The following is a 21,485-nucleotide window of genomic DNA, read 5'->3' on the forward strand; positions in this document are numbered from 1 at the left end:
ACGAATATCTTGCAACAGAACATAAGGGGTTTACCTTTTTTCTCTTTGGATCCCCAAGTGCCTTGCAAAAATAGTAGGTGTTTAATAAATGCTCATTTATTTGAATTGAATTGCAGTAGTGGAATCCTCTCTGCCAAGGTGAGATTGGTTCTTAGATGACAGACATAGATGAAATCTGTAGCCCTAGGAAAATTGGGTGTTCTCATGGATCTACCTGCATGTGTATAGTCTATTTAGGAAACGCAGCTTCCAGTTGTTGCAGTGAGAATTTAGAGTCTCCTAGTCCCCAGTGGACATGGACACGTGAGATTTTGATAGGGATTTGCAAGTTCTAAAGCGATAGAATTCTAAATGCACCGCAGCCAATTCCCTTTGCAGATTCAAATGATGACTCTAAAAAGCAAACCTTGCCTCTTGCCTCCGAGGCTCATCTTTTTGATCCCATCTATGGGATTTCATCTCAAATCTACTTTTTGCTTTTGAAGCATTTACCTTGAAATGGCATCCTGCCAAACCGGCTACTTCTATGGAACTGCATGAGTCAGCTGAAGGTGGTGTGTGTGTGTGGGGGGGGGGGGTACGAGCACACTTGCGTTCGTGTGCTGGGGTGGGGAGGGAGCTGCTTTACTCAGCACCCTTATAAATAACCATTGTCCAGTGGCTGAAAGCTAAACATAAACCAAACCTAAACACAAACATTTCTACCGGGTGAAAGGTAAAGAATGTTAATTCTATTTTGAACTGAGGTTATAGATTAAAACTGCTGTTCTTCATATCAGATTGAGCAATGGACTCATGAGAAGGGCAGGCTCTCGACATAACCCCTGGGCACTCTCACATATACAGTCATTCGTTCTTTAACAACACTGAAGTAAGCAGGGCAAGCATTTCCCCCATTTAACAGATGAAGATACTGAGTCCTAAAGAGGTTATAAATTAATAGGAAAAGACCAAGCTGCCTCAGCAAGCCAGTGAAAGAGCCGGGATCATGGATCCTGACTCTTCTGTAGTGCAGTTCCCTTTCCCTAACTCCCCACTGGGTTCTTTATGGGATTTACACAGCTCCATCTGATCTCCCAAATGACCCAAGGGATACATTTGGGCACAGTGGGCCAGTTAGGGAAACAGTTTGTGGCAGTGAAACACAGCAATGCCGTGAGTATCTCATAAACATCAAAATAATACGTGGTGTAGTGGATAGTGCTGAATTTGAGTGTCAGGAAGACCTGGGTTCAAATCCTGGGTTCATCACACTTACCAATTGTGTGATGTTGGACAAATCACTTAATCTTTCTAAACCTCTTTCCTCTATAAAGTGAGGTTGGACTTGATGACCTCAAAGGTCACTCCTAGCTCTTGATCTGAGATCCTAAAGTAACAAACCATCAACTTGCAAGCTGTTATCTTGCACTTACATATGCAAAGTAGCTCTAGAGAACTGAGCAGCCAGATACAAAAATCTGGGAAAACCATCTCTCTTAGGCTTGGCTATGTTTAGTATGAGAAAGGGGACCATTTTAACCTATTCTTGCCTACTCACTCTAGGAAGTCTGTTCTGTTAGTTGGCTAGTCCTTCCACAGGAGTGAACTGAGGCCCAGAGAGAGTGGCAAATGTAGGTAAGCAGAGCAGGGACTTGACATTTTCAGCCTCCAAATCCACCACTTATTCCACTACATCAAATATTAGCTCATTAATAAGTTAATATTTTGAAGTGAAAAGTATCATTCTTTAATTTTGTTGTTTCCTCCTTCGAAATCCTTTACAATCTGGCTTCCGACCTCACCACTCAACTGAACTGGCTCCAAAGTAAACAAAGATGTCTTCATTGCCCAATCTGATGGTCTTTTCTAGCTATTTTTCTTGACTTCTGCTACATGACACTGTTGACCACACCTGCCTGCCAGATACACTTTTTTGGTTTATGTAACATTGTGCTTTCCTTGTTTGCCTGCTACTGGTTTGACTGCTCAGTTTCTTTCCCTGGGCTCACCATCATGCTCCCTCCATCTAGGGCCATCTTATTTTCTCTTTACCTTCTTATTCTCAGCAATCTCCCCTGTTCCTATGGGCTTATGTCCAGCTACCTACTGGTTATTTCAGACTGGATGTCCCAAAGACATTTCCAATTCAATCTCCAAAACTCTATTCTTCTTTTTTCAAAACCATCCCTCTTCTACATTTTCCTATTCATTCCTACCAAAGGTACCGCCATTCTTCCAGGTTCATAACCTAATTTTTATTCTGGACTCCTTACCTAAGCAATTGCCAAATCTTGGAGTTTTAACCTCCACAAAATTTCTCGTATCTGATGCTTCTCTTTACTTACACAGCCAATGCCTCTGTGCAGGGCCACCATCACTTTGCAATAACATAACTGGTTTTCCTGCCTGGTCTCTTCCTACCTCACTCCATCCTCCCACAGTTGCTAAAATGATTCTCCCAAAGCACATATCTAACCAGGACACTCCCCTACTGAATACTCTAGTGGTTTCCATATTACCTCTAGTATCAAATATAATCTGCTACTCAAGCTTTAAAATCCTTCAGACCTTGATCTCAATCTGTCTTTCCAGACTCATTGCATATTACTTTTATATTTTGTCATTTAGCCAAACTGGCCTTCTCTTTGCTTTCATAAGGCCCTCTATCTCTCAATTCCCTCTCTTCACCTCAGCTTCACAGAATCTCCCCTTTCTTCTGGATGCAGTTGAAATGGAGTCTTTTTCGATTCCTGCCCCCCCCCGTTCACACCCTCCCTTTCTATCTTGTATCTGTTCTTCCTAATTACTTGTCTTATTTTTGCCATTTGGGAAGGCAGAGAACAGGTCTCTTCTCTCTTCAATATAACAACCTTGTCACATTTTTGAAGGCATATCTATTTTCTCTCCAGGTCTTCTCTTTGGTTATCCTGGATGTTCAGTTGTTTTTCAGTTTGAATCCTGAACATTGTCTGTTGCATGGTCTAACCTTCTCATTGTTCTCATCCCCGTATCTGTTAAGTATATGATCAACATTTGCATCCAAGTAATTTATGTCATTGAATAGACTGGGGCTACGGACAGAGACTTTAAAAAGTTCCATGACATTGGCACATTACCACCTGCTTGAGAAGGAGCCATGCACTTATTAGAGAAGGGATACTATAAAGCCTGGAGATAACTGTGCAAGCATGCCTCCAACCTACATCTTAACATTCAACAGGGGGGCAGCTAGATGGCGCAGTGGACAGAGCACGGCCCTGGAGTCAGGAGTACCTGAGTTCAAATCCGGCCTCAGACACTTAATACTTAACTAGCTGTGTGACCCTGGGCAAGTCACTTAACCCCAATTGCCTCACTAAAAAAACAAAAACATAAACAAAAACAAAAAAAAACATTCAACAGGAAAAAAAATCAGTAATAGGACAATTTCACCCCAGTTTTTAAAAATCACCTCTGAAATGCGCCTGTTTTAGTTGACAGCTTTCACAATCACCCCTTTGATCCTTATAAAATTGTAAGGAAGGCATAGAACAGGGCATTTGATATCAGAGCTTGAACCAGAACTCAGTTCTAACTCATCTGCTTGTTCTACACCGAGTATGTGAGTTTAGCTTATCAAAGTTTAGCAGCCTTTTCCTCCTCCTTAAAGTTGCAACTGTAATCATCATTCCTGACCCCATAGCACCAGAAAATGTCTGTTGATTTTATTGGTGGGAAGAAGCAAGGCAAAGGATTTGTTCATAAAGCCAACCATAGCACAGATCATCCACATGTTGAGGCCATCTTCAGGAATCAGCGTGGACCACTGGAGTCAAGTTAACCATGATTTTGATTGGCTAAAGATGGCTCAAAAGGAAAAGACTGACTGGGCTCCTATGGGGATGTGCCCTTTCTGTAGAGCAGGAGTTTTTAACCTTTTCGTGTTGTCACAGATCCTTTGGTGGACTCCACATAATCTTTCAAATAATCGAAGGAAATGCTGTTTCAGTTTAAAGTTAGTGAAAATAAAGATGCCACCCACCCCCTTTGCAGAAATTGGACCCCTGGAAACCACCGCTCCCCCTCCCCCACCCAGTGCTCTAATCTAATGTGGATCTCTCCTCACCTTGTCATGTCTCATCTTCTGAAGGCATCAGGAACTCCTTCTCTGTAGGTCTTTAATTGAAGGAGGTCACAGAATGTTAGATCTACCCAGTCATTTTGTAGAAATAGAAACTGAGGCCCAGAGAAATGAACTGAGTTGTTCCAAGTCACAAAGCTATTGAGAGGAAGGTTAAGAATCTATTCAACTCTTCTCCCCTTCAAGAGGAATTCCCTTCCATTTATAATCCCTCTAATGTTTTGGGGTGCTTTTGTACATCCCTCATCTGATCCTCACAACAAGAGTTGACTTGCCCAAGGTCATTAGGCTAATTAGTGGTGAATTCAGATCTCCTAAATCTTGGTCTGGTTGTTTTTCCAAAACATAAACCTCTAAAGAATATACTTGTAGTCAAAATTTCTCATTAGCACCTACCTGAAGACTTAGTTGGGAGCATAAATAGCGCCAGACTGTCCTCTGGTTGTTCAGTAGGATGGTATCAGAAGGTCTGGGAATTTCTATGGACACAACAGAAGCTCCCTCCTCATACAGAGGAGGAAAAAGAGGTAAGGAAGCTACACCTTTGCCTGTTCACTATTCTAAAGGGTAAGTTAAAAAAAAAAAAAAGGTCCCACAGATAACCTAGAAGTGAAAAGACAAAGCTCTGACTGATGTGCTCTTTAGCCCAAAGAGACATCTCCCAGACAGGGACAAACAGGAAAAACATGCCTTTTGCCATGACTCAGTAGGGGGAAGAACCAGTCCCCACCAAGATAACGCTGAAATTCTCATTCATTCACTTATTCATTCATTCATTCATTCATGGACTATTTGCCCTCTAGCAGGCTCTGCTCTGGTTGCCAGGTAACAAGAGAAGAATAGCTATGCACCAGCAAACATCCAGACACACATCCCTGGCCATTGTCCATTCTCCACAGCCAGCCTCTTTCTGGCACTTAGGTGCTCAACAAGGGGAGAAAGCAGCCATGTCCCAGAATAGAATGTAGGCTTTATTATGGGAATCTGAAGGACTACAAGCCATTGGGGCAGGACTGGAGAATCTCCTCAAATGAAATGATAGGCAATGGAAGGTGTAAACATCTTGGTAATAAAATTCCCACCTCCCCTACCCATGGGAATTTCATTCAAACAGTTTTCTTTCAAAGAAAGTGAACAAAACCGTTACCTGATTTTTCAAAAGAACAGTCTTTGTACAGTGAAAAGAGCACACCCACCCACCCACACACACCAAATTTCAACACAATAGCACTCAGGAAAGATTGAGCAAGTGCATCGATATACACCAGTACCCCTTGCCATCGTTGCTGCTGCAAGGGATGAGCCAATGACAGCTCTCCTAGAGCCAACCAGAGGGAAGAGACCAATCTCAGACCAGCCACTGAAACTTGCTAAATTACCAATCTTCTGCCCTATGGAAACCCAACCGGCCTGGGACAAGTTAACAATTTTATGCAGTTGGGTCAATTGCCCGATTTTTCTTTCTCCCATCCCCTTACCACAGCTGCCTCAAAGCGCACAGTTCAGACATTCGAAGGGAAAAAAAAAACCCACCGCTTTTTTTTTTTCATTGAGTGGTTGAAATGATGGCAAGAATAGTTCCAGAAACACACGTCTTGACAATCTCTTTTTCCCAACGCATCAGGGTGTCAGGGACGATCAGATCCCTGGTGATGTAGTGCACTTTACAGAAGTCTGAACACATACAGAGGGGTGCAGTTATCAGGAGGTAGGGAAACAGTCCTTCCACTTTTGACAGCTGGATTGGGGGACTAAGAGGAGGAAGCTCCCAACACTGCAGTCGGCATATCTAATTTCGGTTTAGTTTATCCTTTTAGAGGTGAATTCAAGTCAGCACAATAAAGACAGGCTCCACCGCCAGAGCACGGGCAAAGGTGTTGACAGCTGCAGCCAGAGTTTGGAGGTCTCAGCCTTCTTCCACTCTTGTCAGGACCAGGAAGGCAGTTTTGCCAGTGCACTGTCATATATCATATATGACATATCCCACTGCCTAATGTCACAAAGGTTACAGAAGAGGGATTTTCAGCAGCAGCAGATATAGAGGTAGGTAGTTACGGATGCTTCAGCAAAAACTGAAAACTTTTCAATCCATCTATCAAAGTGCTTGTAAGACCAGTGGCAAGAGCAGGTGACAATCAAACAAGTAATATTAATCCGGATTAAAAAAAATTTTTTTTTAAATCGTCTTAAAAAAAAATCAGTGCAGATCCATTGGCTCTCATCAACTCTTCCTTAAGTTTTTAGTGCAGCTGATGTTCCTTCTGCCTGAACACACGGAAAAGAGGAAAGAAGGAACAGGGCAGCGAGGAAGGTAGATGAAACAAAGGGTGGCAAATTTGGGCACGGCAAAGGAGGGAGAGACTCAAGAGGACTGGCCACCTTTTCTACATGCTCTGGCTACTTGGGAGTTGCAATTATTGAGCAGCACAAGCATGATACTGGGTTGGGGTAAGAATCAACTTGCCCAGCTTAAAAAACAAAAAATAAAAAACAATAAATCCCACCCCCACCAAAGCTAGAAAAGTAAACAGCAAATAAATGAATTTGCTTTGTCTTGCATGCAGAGGGTTCAGTACTAGCCACAAGGGGGCGCTCTTTCCAGCAAACCCATAGGTGGATCAGAGCTGCATTCCTCAGCCCGGGCTGGGGAATGAGCAAAGCCAATCCTTCACTGCAAACCTGTTGCATTAATTAAAAGGCAGCAATTTGGGGCGGGGGAGGGGGGGAGAGGAAAAAAAAGGGGGCGATATCCTTGAAGGCATAATATCACAAATCTTTGAAGCTCAGTCTGATGGGGACTAGTTAGAATCTGTGATCATCCATGGCAGGCAGGCAGGTAGGATCCCCACAGGAGGCAAGAGAAAATGAGCTGGGTCAGTATTAGGAATCTGCTGCCGATCACTAAGGAAGTTTTGCCAGTCGGCCTCACAGTGCGGCTGCCATTTGTATTAGTGGATAACTGTTGCGTCAAGTGTCTTCCAGCTTCTTGGACCTTCAGCCGCAGTTATTATGAAACTCCCCCTTAAAGCAGCGAATGGTTCTATTCAGCTCCGGGGTTGCAAGCCTGACTGTTTGGAGGTAGACTAGGATTCCCAGTATTGAATGCAGCTTGAGGGGAATGTCCGTTTTAGAAACTGAACATTTAAGACAACCGCCCCCTCCCCCAATCGCTAGGATGTAAACGTAGGAGTTTCACAAACATAGGCCAACACATTCCAGGCCTGGGCTTGAACAGGTAGGTACATGCAAGCTACCCGGATCACAAGAAACGAAGCTTTCCTTGTTTAGCTTTACTGCCAAACTACCTTCTTTCCCAACCTTCCACTCTCCCTGAAAGCCATAGTTTTCCAACATAAGGGAAACTATGTAAGTAGAGGCACATAACCTATTAGATGCAGTCCAGATTCAGATACTCTGGCTTATACGATATGACAGAACAGATTTTGTAAATATTCAGTGGGGGAAAAGGGCAAAGCTAAATTGGTTCTTTGCTCTCTACTCTAAAGAGGCACAAGGTGAATAATATCTTTGTGCCTCACTGACTGCAGTTAGATCTGTGGCACTGCCTCCTGGGAAACAAGCACACAGCATGTAGAGTTATGGCCAGTGTCTAGACAGGCAAATGAGCCACTCTTAAGAGTGAAAGGGTGAAGATAAGAAATACATTTGTGACAAAACAGAATTGAACTGGCTCACCACCTGCTAAGCAGTGACAGGGTGGGGCTCGAGACGAACAGGAGGAAAGAGGCCAATCAGACACAGCACAGACAAGGAAAATGCCTGGTTTACAGCCTGGTGATGCGGGAAGTTCAAGAGAGGCAAGAGCTATTTGTCTGTACTGCACCCACCAGGCATTGCCAACAGGCATTTGTCATAGCCTCTGAGTCCGGGGTTTCTAAAATACTGCCTATTTTCAAGGAAGGGAAAGAAGGCGTGGAAGAAGAGGGGAAGCAACAGAAACAGCAACTCTTACAGATCAAGACTTGGTCACAAGTTTAAAAAGGAAAAGGAATCAAGACCACTTTTATAAGCACAAGCATGCCAATCTTTTCATCTTGCTGACAATAGCATTTGTGAAATTCATCGCCATGAAAAAAAAAAGAGAGTAAACAGAAAACAACAAGGAAACACCATTAGAAAACAAAACCAAAAAGAGGGCTCAGAGAAGGATCTGTGCTGATGCTTTGGCGAACAGTCCCAGGCCAGGCTGCCTGGGGGGCAGACACACTTTGGAGGCCTCTGATCCACAAGCTGGCCTCTCCTTTATGGTTGTTGAAAAAACAGAGCCTAATAGTTTCATACTGTATTTATTTAATAACTAAAATTCACAAATAAAAAGATACTTGCAAAGTCCTTTTTTTGTTGTGTCATCTCTGTCTCCTCCACTTTACTGCTTTCAGACCCATATGCATAAAAAAAAAATGGGCTTGGATTTTTTTAAACCTTTTTTTTTAAACTTATAACTGTTATATGATTGGTCAGTTGGAGCTGAAGCACCAATGGAGAAGATGCTTTATGGAGATGAGGGTATATCCCCGCCTTCCCACCTTTTTTTTTTTTTTAGAAGGAACATCGGAGATGTACCAGTGTCAGGACTCCTCTGCTCCCATTTCCCCCACCCAGAACATTCCTTTTATTTTGTTTTCCTCTTTTATGAGACTGACTTTAGCCTCTTCCCCCTCCCCCCCTTTCTGTCCATTCAAGACCATGTGGATGTCGGACATTGTTCATCTCTTCCTCCGACAGGCCCGTGTGCCGTAATCAAGTAGGTCCTAGCATACAGCTCAGTGCTTGTTGTTATCGTATGGGCTTATTTTTTTTCATTTCAGGTAGGTCTGTGTGTCATTTCAGAAGGCTTGCTTAATTCCTTTTGCTTTTCTGGAGAGCTGTTGGATAAGGCTACTCATACTCCAGGAATTGTTTGTGATAGAACAGTAAGTACCTGGGGAGGGAGAAAAAGAGTCAGTTTTATCTACTGGTTCTTTAAAAACCAACAACCACAAACCACTTTCAAAAATCCCCGCGTTCTTCCTGAGAAGGAGCCCCGATGATGATCAACCATGACAGACTTAACTCTTCTCAGCAATACAATGATCCAAGACAATGCCAAAAGACTTATGATGGAAAATGCTCTCCACGTTTCAGAAAAAGAACTATGGAATCAGAATGCAGATTGAAGAACACTATTTCACTTTTGTTGTTGCTTTTTTGTTGTTTATTCTTTCTTACATTTTTTTTCCCTTTTGTTCTGATTCTTCTTTTAGTACATGATTAATGTATAACCTACATCGGATTGCTTGCTGGCTTCCATTGGAGGGGGAGGGAAGGGAGAAAAATTTGGACACTTGAAAAGAATAAAAATTAAATTAAAAAAAAAAAAAGGAGCCCTGATTCAAGAGGTGGCTTCTGCTGACCCTGAGACAATCTGGTACAAAAAAGTTATTTGTTCTGGTGCTTCCTACAGACAGAGCCCCTGCCAGAGTTCTAGCCCCCTCCTTGTGTCCCTTTGTCTCAGACTTAGTCTTTCAAAAAAATTACTGATTTTTAATATTCATTTAAAAACATTTTTGAGTTCCAAATTCTCTCCCTTCTTCCCACCGTTCCTCTACACTGAGAAGGCAAGCAATACAATATCAAAGATTTAGTTTTCAATGTCCTGTACAGCAGTTGGATGGCCCTAAGTTTTTTCTCATATACCTGTAAATATCCGCAAACCAGTTTCTTTACAACCGAACTAGGTAGGGGCAGTTAGGTGGTGCAGTGGATAAAGCACCAGCCTTGGATTCAGGAGGACCTGAGTTCAAATCCAGCCTCAGACACTTGACACTTACTAGCTGTGTGACCCTGGGCAAGTCACTTAACCCCCACTGCCCCCCCCAAAAAAACAAAAACAAAAAAAACAATTGAACTAGGTGGATGGAAGAAGAAAAGATGTAAGGATGCTAATTTTTTTTCACCCATATACTGAATCTCCTTGGAATGTTAGTAACAATAGACATTTGGGTGGGAGAAATGTACTGTTTTCTTTAAACTCAAGTTAACAACAACAACAAAACAACAACAAAAAATAAACTCATGTTACCCATAAAAAGGGGAAATGAGAAAAATCAGTTTAAAAGACAAAGTACCTTTATGCATGCAAATGCACCAACTTTTGCGTGATTATTCTATGCTAAAAAAAATAATTCTTCCCCAGCATTAATCAGAAAAAGGTAAGATTAGAGGTGGTTTTAGATAATTCTTTTATTAGGGGAAAAAAGTTAATGATATTCTTGAAATCACATAAAAATATATTGAAAAGTTTGTTTGATCCTTGATTTTCCTATCATTTCCACAAATGGGGTAATCAACATGCCCAGGGTCACAAAAATAATGAAGTGAGATTTGAATCGAGGTCTTCTAGACTCTGTGTTCAGTCCTCTGTTCTGTCCCACTGAGAACCTTACCCCTGGAAGGTCAGGCATGCGAGGTCACCAGGAGGCATGGCAAAGGGGTAACTGTCTTAAGGTGAGGAGAAAAGTCCTCCCCAGATGCCTGTTGGAAAGCTGATGTTTTCTGACTCACGTTCACTCTGACATTGTTGTCACAGTGGATAGAACACATTTCTCGAGACATCTCTTAATTCTATAATCAAACACTGGAGTAGAGATGGTGTCCTAATACCCAAATGCCTTCCTCATGGCAACAATGGCGAGAAATATCATAACCTTCCTGCTTCTGACTGGGACAGAAAGCACAGTCTTAGCTCTTCTGCTCATGCAGTTCCAATTATTGCCAGAATAAAGATATTTCCCAGGACTACATCTCTACCTTCTGACTTCCAGAGCCAGTACCAGCTCTACCCAGAGCACCCACTCTGGCCAGACTGTCATTATCTCTAGATGTATTCTCTCTCTGTCTCTGTCTCTGACTGTCCTGCCAAAACCTGCAACATGTCAAGATCCAAATAGCATCATAACTTCTCACCAATTTTCCTATCCCTTTCAATGAGTGGCACCAGATTTTTCCCAATTTTCTCATGACCTTGAATTATTTTTCTGCATTTTCCTTTGCCTCCCCCATTCCATGACTACATTTTTATTGCTCCTCAACAATTCGGCTGCACAGGGCCCTTTTCCTCCTTTGACATGCCTCTATTCAAGGACCACGTGTTACTCTGTCCTTAAATGATAACGAAGATCTCTACAAAATCCTCCTCAAATACTCTTTTTTATCACCTTACTCCTCTGACTCAAGAATCTATAATGAATTCAGATACCGTCTCTGCTGGTCTTCAAAGTCTTCTACCAACTTATTTACTGCTCTCTATGCTAACAAACTTATTATTCTGAATTATTCTTCTGCAACGCAGACTCTATTCCAGTCCAGCAAATCTGCTTAAGAACCAATTTTCATGACTTGCACATTCATCTGCTGGTCGTTCATCTCACTTGGAAACTCTTTGCATTCTTTCCACTAACCTTTCTTTTTTCCCTCCTTTAAAACCAAGTTTCCTTAAAGCTTACTTCACCATGGAAGCCTCCTATTGGTCTTGTACCCTCGAGGGTCCTTTTGCTACAGAAGTACTCAGGAATTATGTTTCTGGACTCCACAGGAGGCAGCACAGTGCAGTGAGTAGAGAGCCACCCTCAAAACCAGGAAGACGTGGGTTCAAAGCCCACCCCTCCCATACAGGCATGGAGTGACCCAAGTCACTCAGCCTTTTAGTGACCTTGGGAACTCTCTAAGACTAAGTCACAGAGAAAGTGCTGCCCTGCATTGTGGAGGGAATGTCTTCAGCTAGAAGTACTCAATACTAAATGAAATCACAGAGGGGCAGCTAGATGGAGCATCGGCCCTGGATTCAGGAGGACCTGAGTTCAAATCCAGCCTCAGACACTTGACATTCACTGTGTGACCTTCGGCAAGTCACTTAACCCTCAATGCCCCACAAAAAACCCAAACAAACTAAATGAAATCACAGGCCCCTTCCTTTTCCCTAACCCTACTTAATCTGCTTTCATCTTTTTCCAGGTCTGTCTGTCTGTTTTATCTTCAACTGGCTTGTATAAGCAAGACCATGCTCCTTTCTTTTTGATCTGCCTTCTCAATCTCTAGAGTATTTAGTTTCATCTAATAAAATGAAATGTAAAAGATAAATATAAATACTTATACTTGGGTAAAAAACCAACAAACCCTTCAAGCACAGGGTACAGGCTCTACAGCAGTTCATGGGAAAAAGATGTGGGGGTTTCGTTGTCTTCCAGGCTTAACGTGTATTTTTAAATTTTTTTTTTTGGCTGGGCAATGGGGGTTAAGTGACTTGCCCAGGGTCACACAGCTGGTAAGTGTTAAGTCTCCAAGGCCGGATTTGAACCTAGGCACTCCTGACTCCAAGGCCGGTGCTCTATCTACTGCGCCACCTAGCTGCCCCAGGCTCAATGTGTATTAACAATGTGATTCAGTAAGCAAACAACACCAAGCACGATGGATAATGGGACCTCAGGAGGCGCTAGCAGCAGCATGGCATCCAGAATTAGACGCCATATCGTCCTCTTCCCAGGCTAGACACACCTGGGACACTGGGCTCATTTCTGAGAGCCACATTTTAGGAAGAACATCTGATAAAGATAAGGAGACTCAAAGACCCAGGCCACAGGAGGGCCAGGTAAAGAAACTGGTACTTTAGCGGGAAGAAGAACAGCCTGGGGGCTGGGGGAGGAGGGCTCTCCTCAGCCACAATCTAGCAAAGAAAGGGAGGAGGGATGTGGATCTCTTTTGTTTGGCCCTACAGGCGAAGGGCAAAACTGGAAGGGGCTGACAAGAGGCACCAAGGTATCCATCACTGTGGATGGAAGAGTTGGTTTTTTGAGCAGAAGCCGCTGACAATGTGTTATGAACATGGCAGGGGAATTCCTGCTCAGATGTGGGTTTGAGTGGATGGCCTTTAAGGGACTGTCCAAGTCTGGATGTTCTAGGATTCTGAGAGAATACCCAGCATGCAGTGGGTGGTTAAGAGATGCTGCCTGCCCATCTTCCTTTCCTCTTTAAAGTACATCTTTGTTCCATGAACAGAGACTTCTGAGACTGAAACGAGAACATTTTTGGTCTTAAATTTAAAGGACATGCTCAGTCTCTCCATGTCAAGAACAAGAATTTGAAAAATCACTGGGGAGATAAATGTGCAGAAACAAAACCTACTGCACCAGCTCAGGGCCCTTCTGCATCAGTGCCTGGGCCCGTGCTTAAAATATCCTCACCACCTTCAGGAGGAAGAGTAAAAGGATTTGGGGACTAATGTAGCAAACTCTGTAGGAACCTGCCAGGGATGTCACACAAAGCAAATGGAGTATGAACATCTGCTCCAAGCGGTAATATGGAGCCCACATCCGGTATGGCATTGACAACCAGCTCTTGATAATCATCTGAGCCCAGTTTATTATCGAGTTAAAGTAGGATTGTTTGAGTTATTTGAGTTAGTGAGCACTTTTACCTAGTTTCAGGAATAGGGCAGCAGATGCTGGGTCACTGACCACAAGGGTCAGCTTGACAGGAGTTTTGCTTTCAAACTGGTTTGCTGTAGGTAGGTGGAGTGAGTCTTAGGACTATAAGCAAACATGAAAAAGTCAGGATACTCTGCACAGATTCACAGAATATTAGAACCCCAGACTGTCCAATCCACTGCCATACATTTAGGGCTGAGGAAACTCAGACCCAGGGAGGTCAAAAGCTTTGCTGAGGTCACCATTAACATAGAGCTCTTCTTACAAGAAACCACTGTATCCCCAGAGGTGAATCAGGTAACAGACCAAACCCTGTGCCACCAAATGCATTCTCATTTGAAGAAATAAAAACAGATTCTGGCCACGAGTACATCTCAGGGTTTACTTTGTGTGTGTGTATTTTTTAAAGGAGATCTCTCATCTGAGAAAACTGCTTAAAGTCCAGCTAGATGGTGACTTCTGCCCACACTGTATGTTACCATGACTGAGGCAATCCATTTGTCTGGGATTTCAGTTATTTCCTGGCATCACGTTATACGAGATAGTTCTTCTCCTGTCACCAGAGATCTCTCAAGGGGCATCCTCTCCAGGCCAGACTTTGTTACTTTAGGAACCAAAAGGTAAACGACATTCTATGATTTGGATAAAACGTGCAGTTGTTTTAGATGCAGAAGGATGCAAGGGAAAAAAGCAATTATCGTGTCCATTTTGCCATATCCCCCCAACCCTTGCACCCTAGACATACCCTTCACTGTCTAGAACGTCCTTAATGCTAGCCTTGGTGATGATGGCATCATCACATTTGAACCACTGGTCCTTGTGTTGCCGAATGAAGCTGGTATAGTGCCCGCTCTCCAAGGTTCCTTGGTGATTAACTACTGCAAACAAGGAATACCTGGTGGGGGGAAAAAACAAAACGAATGAACTCAGTTCCAGTATCAATAGAAACCCTACGATTTGGAGGGCAGGGGGGCAATTATAGGCCTGTGTTTGTAAAGAAACCTGCACATAAATATTATTTCGTATGGTCTATAAATATTTAAAGCCACATGAATTACAAGTGGAAGGCAGAAAGCCATGGTAAAGCAACCCAAAGAAAAGTAGATCCATGCCTGGTGCCACAGGCTAGCTGTTTTAGCCATATTTTGCACCCACATTAAAACAGGTGGCTTTACCTGCCACACATGAAATAAAAATTAACAGTGGTAATGGTATAACCTCTTTTTATTCAAGGGATTCAGAATGCTCCCTCATTCATTTTCACAATACCTACAGGAGGAAAAGGGTGAATGAAAACAGTGAAACCTCAAGGAATTAGAATTCTAGTCAGGTCAGAGCTGAAAAGGGAAGTTGGGTCTTGCATTTTTCATTCACCTGCTCTTGCCTTCTACTCCCATCAAACTACAAGGAGAGATGCAAGACACTGAATTTTAGAGTTAGGTATGGCATTTAAAGAGTGGCCAAGTGGGAAGTCGCATCTCTACTAATAGCTTCAAACAATACACGTTGTTCGTGATTATTAGCAAGTCAATGGGTTAGTGGCCAAAAGCCACAGTGAAGAGAAACTCAGAGAAGGACGGGTACTACCACACTACAGCCAGGAATTCAGCCCAGCAGAGTCGAGGGCACCCACACCACCCTCCTCTCTCTAATAAAAGCAGGAGATCCCATCACTTACTTATTATCATTGTTTAGACTATCCGTTGGCTGCTGGTACTGTCCATTCATTCTGCTCTCTTTACTGTAACACAATATACAGAAGTTCAGTTTTACTTAAGGTAACAGCTTCCTGCACTGTACACATACTGTCACAAGTTAGGTATTAGCTGGTAGAGGCAGAGTTTTCTGGGTGGGAGCTTGCCCCAGACCTGGGACAAGTAAATGCTGCTCTCTGTGTTTATAACAGCACCATATATATTATTATCATGCTTCTGTCCCCACAAGCAGAACCTCCTGGAACAAGAGCAACTGTCAAACTTGAATGGTATTAACCAGTAAGTCTTGCATAGAGCCACTCCAAATACAGCCAAGATTCATGTTGAGGAAAGAATGTCAATCTTATTTATTTTACCACCAACATACCTCCTGGGGGACAGTCAGGCAATCTGGGATTTAAAGCTTGAATGGGCATATAGTTCACTGCTGTGAAATGCTAACAAAATTAAGATACCTGAAAACAGTAACTACAGCCCTCCCAGAAAAATGAATTAATGGTTCAATTGATCCATTTTTCCAGTCACGGATTCTTCTGCTTTGAAGCAGGAAGATAATGTTGATTGTTTCATGGAAGGTCTTCGTATTCAGTAGCCAGACAGAATGGACCATCAGATGCTGAGAACTTCAAAAAGTCAGACACAAACCACTATTCCTAACTCATAGGACACACTATGCTGGTGGTCAGCATCTTCTGGAGAACAAATCTCAAATGGCCTTTGGCAAATGATGTGAAAAAAAAGGAAAACTGAAGCTGCAATATAAACTATGTTTTGGACTTCCAGAGTCTTCTAAATGACCTAAGAACACTACTCAAGTATTTGTTCTTTACCTATCAATCAAGGATTGTTATGAAGGGCTTTCACATTACAGTACATTACTGGAGAAACAAGTGTCAGAAAACCCTCAAACTTACACATTAGCCTTATCATACCTGGCTGAGTTTTATTTCTGCCACTCAAGCCCCATACAAAGGTCTAATCATGGCACAGTGGTGCCTCTGGTTTGTTGAGGGCTATGACAGCACGAGCGTTGATGGTCAGCTACCAGGGAAGAGACTCTATGCACTAAAGATGGGGCTGTGATCTCAATGTGGAGAACCTCAACCCTCCCCCCCCCATCCCAATCAATGAAATAAGAGCTTTTTAAAAAGTATCAAGTTAGTGTTATTTAGAGAAGTAAATACCAAGCAGCTGAAAACAATATAACAACACATTTTCCCCTCTTTTAAAATAGAATCTCAAAGCCTATCATTGCTTCTCAAGGCCATCCTGCTCTGTGTCATAGCCGTCCCCACTAATTAGATTTACATTCAGAACAGTGCTGTGGCCTATGGAGAGCCTAAGGTTTCTAAATGCTGCCATACCTGGAGGCCATAAACGGTGTCATGTCCAGCTCCAAGGGGAAGGAGACGTACGTAGTGATCTTTCGCCTCAGTTTGGCTGAGTGTTCAAACCGCTACAAGAACAAAGGGGGGAGGGACAAAGACTTTTTCAGATAGTCTACAAGTGAACTCCAAAAGGACTAATAATAATAGTAATAATTAATATTAATAATAACAACATTAGATGATAGCATTGTGGATCAGTCACTTAAAATCACCGAGCCTCAATTTCCCAATCTGTAAAATGTGGCTAACATTACTTTATTATTTGCCTAATAAGGTTTTGGTGGGGGGAAGTGCACTGGAACTGGAATGTAAATATGAACTCTCTCCCCATATGACTTATTGTAGGAGTGTGTTTTTTCCCATTCTTGTAAATGTTTGTCGGTCAGATTAGGAGACTGCTTATTTATTACTAAGAGACCCCTTCTTTCTTCCACTGCTATCTATGACTCAGAATGATAGTTTCATGGCAAGAGAAATCTAGGTGACTAGGCAGACACGGCCTAACAATAAAACTGGGAAACTTCAAACAAGCAAGCAGATGGGATGCCACAGGAGACAAATCTCTAGCAAGGAGAAATGGACGTGTTACTTCTTTTGATAACCAAGGCAGGAAATTCCGATGACTTGATTTTACGGACAAAAGAAGGAAAACAAGGATTTCACACAGATGAATTATGAATATATAAATGGAGAACTGGAGGCTCAGCCTATATCCTAACAAATGAAGGCTAAGCAGAAGACAAATGTTCTCTTAAGCAGAGCTTCTATTTAAAGAGGAACTCGCGAAGTTTATGTTCCAGTCACATGCCTGGTTAATTATTCTTTGTTTGCACTGTCATAAAAATTCTCTCAGCAAAAGACATGAAAGTCATGAATATAAGTTATCACCTTTAGTTTCTATAGCAACCCACAAGTGTCACATGTTCATTCATTATTAAACTATGCTCTCAGTAATGGATCCTAGGAGAAAAGGGGAAATTCAGCCCACAGCAAAAATGGGTCTGGTCAAGGTGTTTGGCAAACTTACTTTGAGATGAAAACAGGCCACAATGGGTAATTTCTTCATAGTGAGTTGTTTGGTGGATTCCTGGTAGCTATGGCAACCACTACATTTGATTTTGGCACTGCTTCCTAAGTGCTCTGGCCTTGTAAACCTGGAAGATTGGGGGTGGGGACAAAGCAAGTTATTTGCTCCTGCTTTTCAAGGAACAACCCAAATGTCACCTTCTCCAGTGAAGGTTTCCCCGATCTCCTTAGCTGGAGATAATATGATTGTCTTCTCTGCATTTTATTGGTACCTCTCATAAAACACTCATCACACTCTGCCTTATATAACAAGTAGACCCAGCCCCACCTCCCATAAAGCTGCTATGAAGATCATTCTATATTCACTTTGTTAACGTGTTCTAACCAAACCTCATGGTGACACCATTCAATGGCTAAATAATGAAGTCAACTAGCCAATATCTCACTTAACACTGTTTGTCTATGGAACATAATGGCAGGCAATTAAGGACACAGGCCAAGATAGTTATTTGCACATTTCATCTCTCCTATTAGATCTAAAGCTTTTTGAGGGCTTGAAATCATGTCTTGTTTTATCTTTGTACCCTGTAATACCCAGTATAGTTCCTTACACATGGCGGGCACTCCATAAATGTTTATTGAACTGATTCAGTATATTCTACAGGAAAGATAGATTTATTTTCTTCTTTCATTGTTCTCTATTCCTTTTCCTTAAAGTACGAGGGGGTTCACAGAACAGACGATGATATGTTTCCCTTCTTCAAGGCTGAATGGTGGGGAGCCATGGGTGCAGAATGGTGCAAACACTGTTTGAGGCAATCATTTTGTCCATTGGTTTGTTTATTGATTATGTGCCTTTGTCACAAGAGAGGATTCAGTGGGGCATGGTATATGGGAAAATGACTGTGGCATCAATAAACCTTAAAAAAATGCAATGCATCTAGGGAATGATAAAACACATTGTGATTTTAAAAATATAGTACAGTATAACGCAGTCAAAACAGTGTATTAGCAGTGATGGAAGAGTCAAGTTGTTGTTTGTCCTTCGTTCTCGAAGAGGATCATGACATTGGGAGGTGATTGAGGGCTGTGCAAAGTCACCAACTCTCCAGTCCAGAGTCATCTGGGTACAGTAGCAAGATATACATCAAGATAGCTGGAGATGACCCTGGATGTTTAAGGTAATTGGGGTTAAGTGACTTGCCCAGGGTCACACAACTAGTAAGTATCTGAAGTGAGATTTGAACTCAGGTCCTCCCAAGTTCAGGGCCAGTGCTCTATCCACCTACCTGCCCCAGAAGTGTCAAGTTAGGAATATGGAAGTCTTCTTGTGTAGGCTCTTCAGGGGGGTATTAAACCCCATTCTACCATCTCAGTTTAAAACTAAAAACAAGGGGGCGGCTAGGTGGCGCAGTGGATAAAGCACCGGCCCTGGACTCAGGAGGACCCGAGTTCAAATCCGGCCTCAGACACTTGACACTTACTAGCTGTGTGACCCTGGGCAAGTCACTTAACCCCCATTGCCCTGCAAAAAAACAAAACAAAAAACAAAACAAAACAAAACACCCAAAAAACTAAAAACAAGATTTTCCTGCACCTTAGGCAATTTGCCAGTGGGTTAATGGCTGCTCTAATTCATCTGAAGAATGAACCTGCTGCTTAATGCCGGACACTTCCACTAATCTAGTTCAGGCCCTCATTATTGTTCATCAAAGCTGTGGCCTTCCCAACCAGCTTCCCTATCAATCAATAAATGCTTAATAAATGTTTATTGATTATGTGCCAGGAACTACTCTAAGTGTCGGAGACACAAAATGAGGCAAAAGACAGTGCTTTCCCTCAAAGAGCTCATAATCTAATGGGGGAGCCAGACCTTGTACAAACCAGCTCTATAAAACACAAGGAGGAAGGCACTGGACTTACATGGGAACACTGGGCAAGGCTTCCTGTTGAAGGCAGGATTTCAGCCGAGAGTCCTTACAGATTCTATGTTTGGCCTTCTCCAATCCTTCCCTCGGCTGCCAAAATAATATTCCTAATGCAAACTTCTGATTATGCCAAGGCCTTACTCAAAGACCTTTAGGGATTCCTTACTACTAAATCAGCTCAAAATCCTTCAGGCCTTCTCCACTCTGAGTCCCACTTTCATTTCTACCCCTGCCTTTTTTCTCTGTGCATCTTTTCACACATCCTATATTTTAGATAAACAATACTACTTGTGAGCCATTTCCCAAACCCACCTGGCTTTCTCCTGCCTCCGTGCTTAGAATACATTCCTTCTTACTCTTAAACCTTTGTCTTGCTTCATGGCAGAGCTAAGGGGCCATCTCTTCTATGAAACTTTCACCAGTCCACTCTCCTCACATTTTCTTGTAGTGTTTGATTTGTATGTTTCCTTTGCCTGGCATAATTGTTGTGTGTGTGTGTGTGTGTGTGTGTGTCTGTGAGAGCGTGCCTTATATGTCTGGTAATTCATAAGCTCTTTGAGGCCAGCAACTTGTCATTTTTCATCCTTTTATCTCTAGCACCTACATGGGGCCTTGCCCATAGCTATGGGCTCTAAGAGAGCTGGTGCACCAGGAATACATAGACTTATACTGAGGCAGTGTCATCTTCTAAACTAAGCTTTCATTGAGGGAAAAAGGACTCAATGAGATAGGGTAAATAAAGCAGAATCAGAATAATAAATATTGACTGTAACTATAGATAACAACAACAAAAAAACTGGGGAAAATACACAGAAGAAAAAGTTCCGGAGGGGACATGGAAACAAACATGTCATTTGTTGCTATTTAATTAAAGTTAATATATACTTATATAACACTGATATGTATAAATAGTAAGTCACTGCAATCTGTGGTTTCATGTTATGATGGTACCTTTGAATTTTTCTTCCCATTAAATTTAGAATAAAAATTTTTTTCTTAAAGAAAAAGCTTTTGGAATAGAAAACTTGGGGTACAAAGTGGGCTCAACCTTCACCTTCTATCAAGGAGATATATTTTATAAGAAGGTTTAAAAGAGGATAGATTGTAAAGGAAGAGAAAACCCTTGAAATGAGTGCACTATAAACTGAACACCTACTTCATGGAATACTATCTTCCTGTTTCCTGAACCACAAAGAAAAAAAACCAAAATCATGAAGAAGCTTTCAAGGGCCAGAAGCCCTTCTACATATAAGTTCTGGATTTCTGAAAATACTACTTGGTGACTGAACAAGTCAGGCTGAGAGGATGGGCTTCAAATTAACCCCAAACTTAGATGCGTGCCACATTTCCATTATACCTACTCTACTAGCCATCTTCCTTGATCAATCATTTAACCTTCTCATGATTACATAAAACCATAATTTAGTAATTTATATCAATGTAGTACACATTATTCAGGGGCCAAAAGACTTATTAGTCTTTAAATGTGGAGTCTTTAATCTTATCAGCTTTCTCATACCAATCTTCTTCCTATCCACTTTGAAAGTGCCTTAAGTCAACACCTCGTTTCTTTGAGAACTCATTTTGCCCTCTTTGCTTAGAGAATCATTTCTGGCTTTACCTAAAAGCTTATCATAAACTCCCATGAACCAAAACCCCATGGGTGATTAAAAATGTCACTACCTTTTGCTATAACCAATCATTTCCCTTGATTCCCCTTCTTCCAATAAAGAAAAAATATTTAAGCAAAACCAAGAGACTTGGGCATGGGCCATGTCTGAAAGCTCATACTGTATTCCATGTCTAGCTCCCTACCTCTTTATTGAGAATTGAGAGACGTGTTT

General features: G+C 42.1%; 1 protein-coding gene across 2 annotated transcripts in view; it reads right to left on the reverse strand.

Moving 5' to 3' along the window:
- Nucleotides 1-6,813: 6,813 nt before the first annotated feature.
- USP22 (ubiquitin specific peptidase 22) overlaps nucleotides 6,814-21,485 on the reverse strand; it is a 272,625-nt gene continuing 257,953 nt past the window's right edge. For both annotated transcript variants that reach the window (XM_043966431.1, XM_043966439.1), the window contains 5 exons: nucleotides 17,715-17,841; nucleotides 16,664-16,755; nucleotides 15,263-15,325; nucleotides 14,330-14,479; nucleotides 6,814-9,044 (listed from right to left, as the gene is read on the reverse strand). In XM_043966431.1, the coding sequence (XP_043822366.1) occupies nucleotides 9,002-9,044; nucleotides 14,330-14,479; nucleotides 15,263-15,325; nucleotides 16,664-16,755; nucleotides 17,715-17,841 (475 nt within the window). In that variant the 3' untranslated portion in view covers nucleotides 6,814-9,001. The remainder of the gene's footprint in view (nucleotides 9,045-14,329; nucleotides 14,480-15,262; nucleotides 15,326-16,663; nucleotides 16,756-17,714; nucleotides 17,842-21,485) is intronic.

This window comes from Dromiciops gliroides, chromosome 1 (genome assembly GCF_019393635.1).
Source record: "Dromiciops gliroides isolate mDroGli1 chromosome 1, mDroGli1.pri, whole genome shotgun sequence".
Lineage (NCBI taxonomy): Eukaryota > Metazoa > Chordata > Mammalia > Microbiotheria > Microbiotheriidae > Dromiciops > Dromiciops gliroides.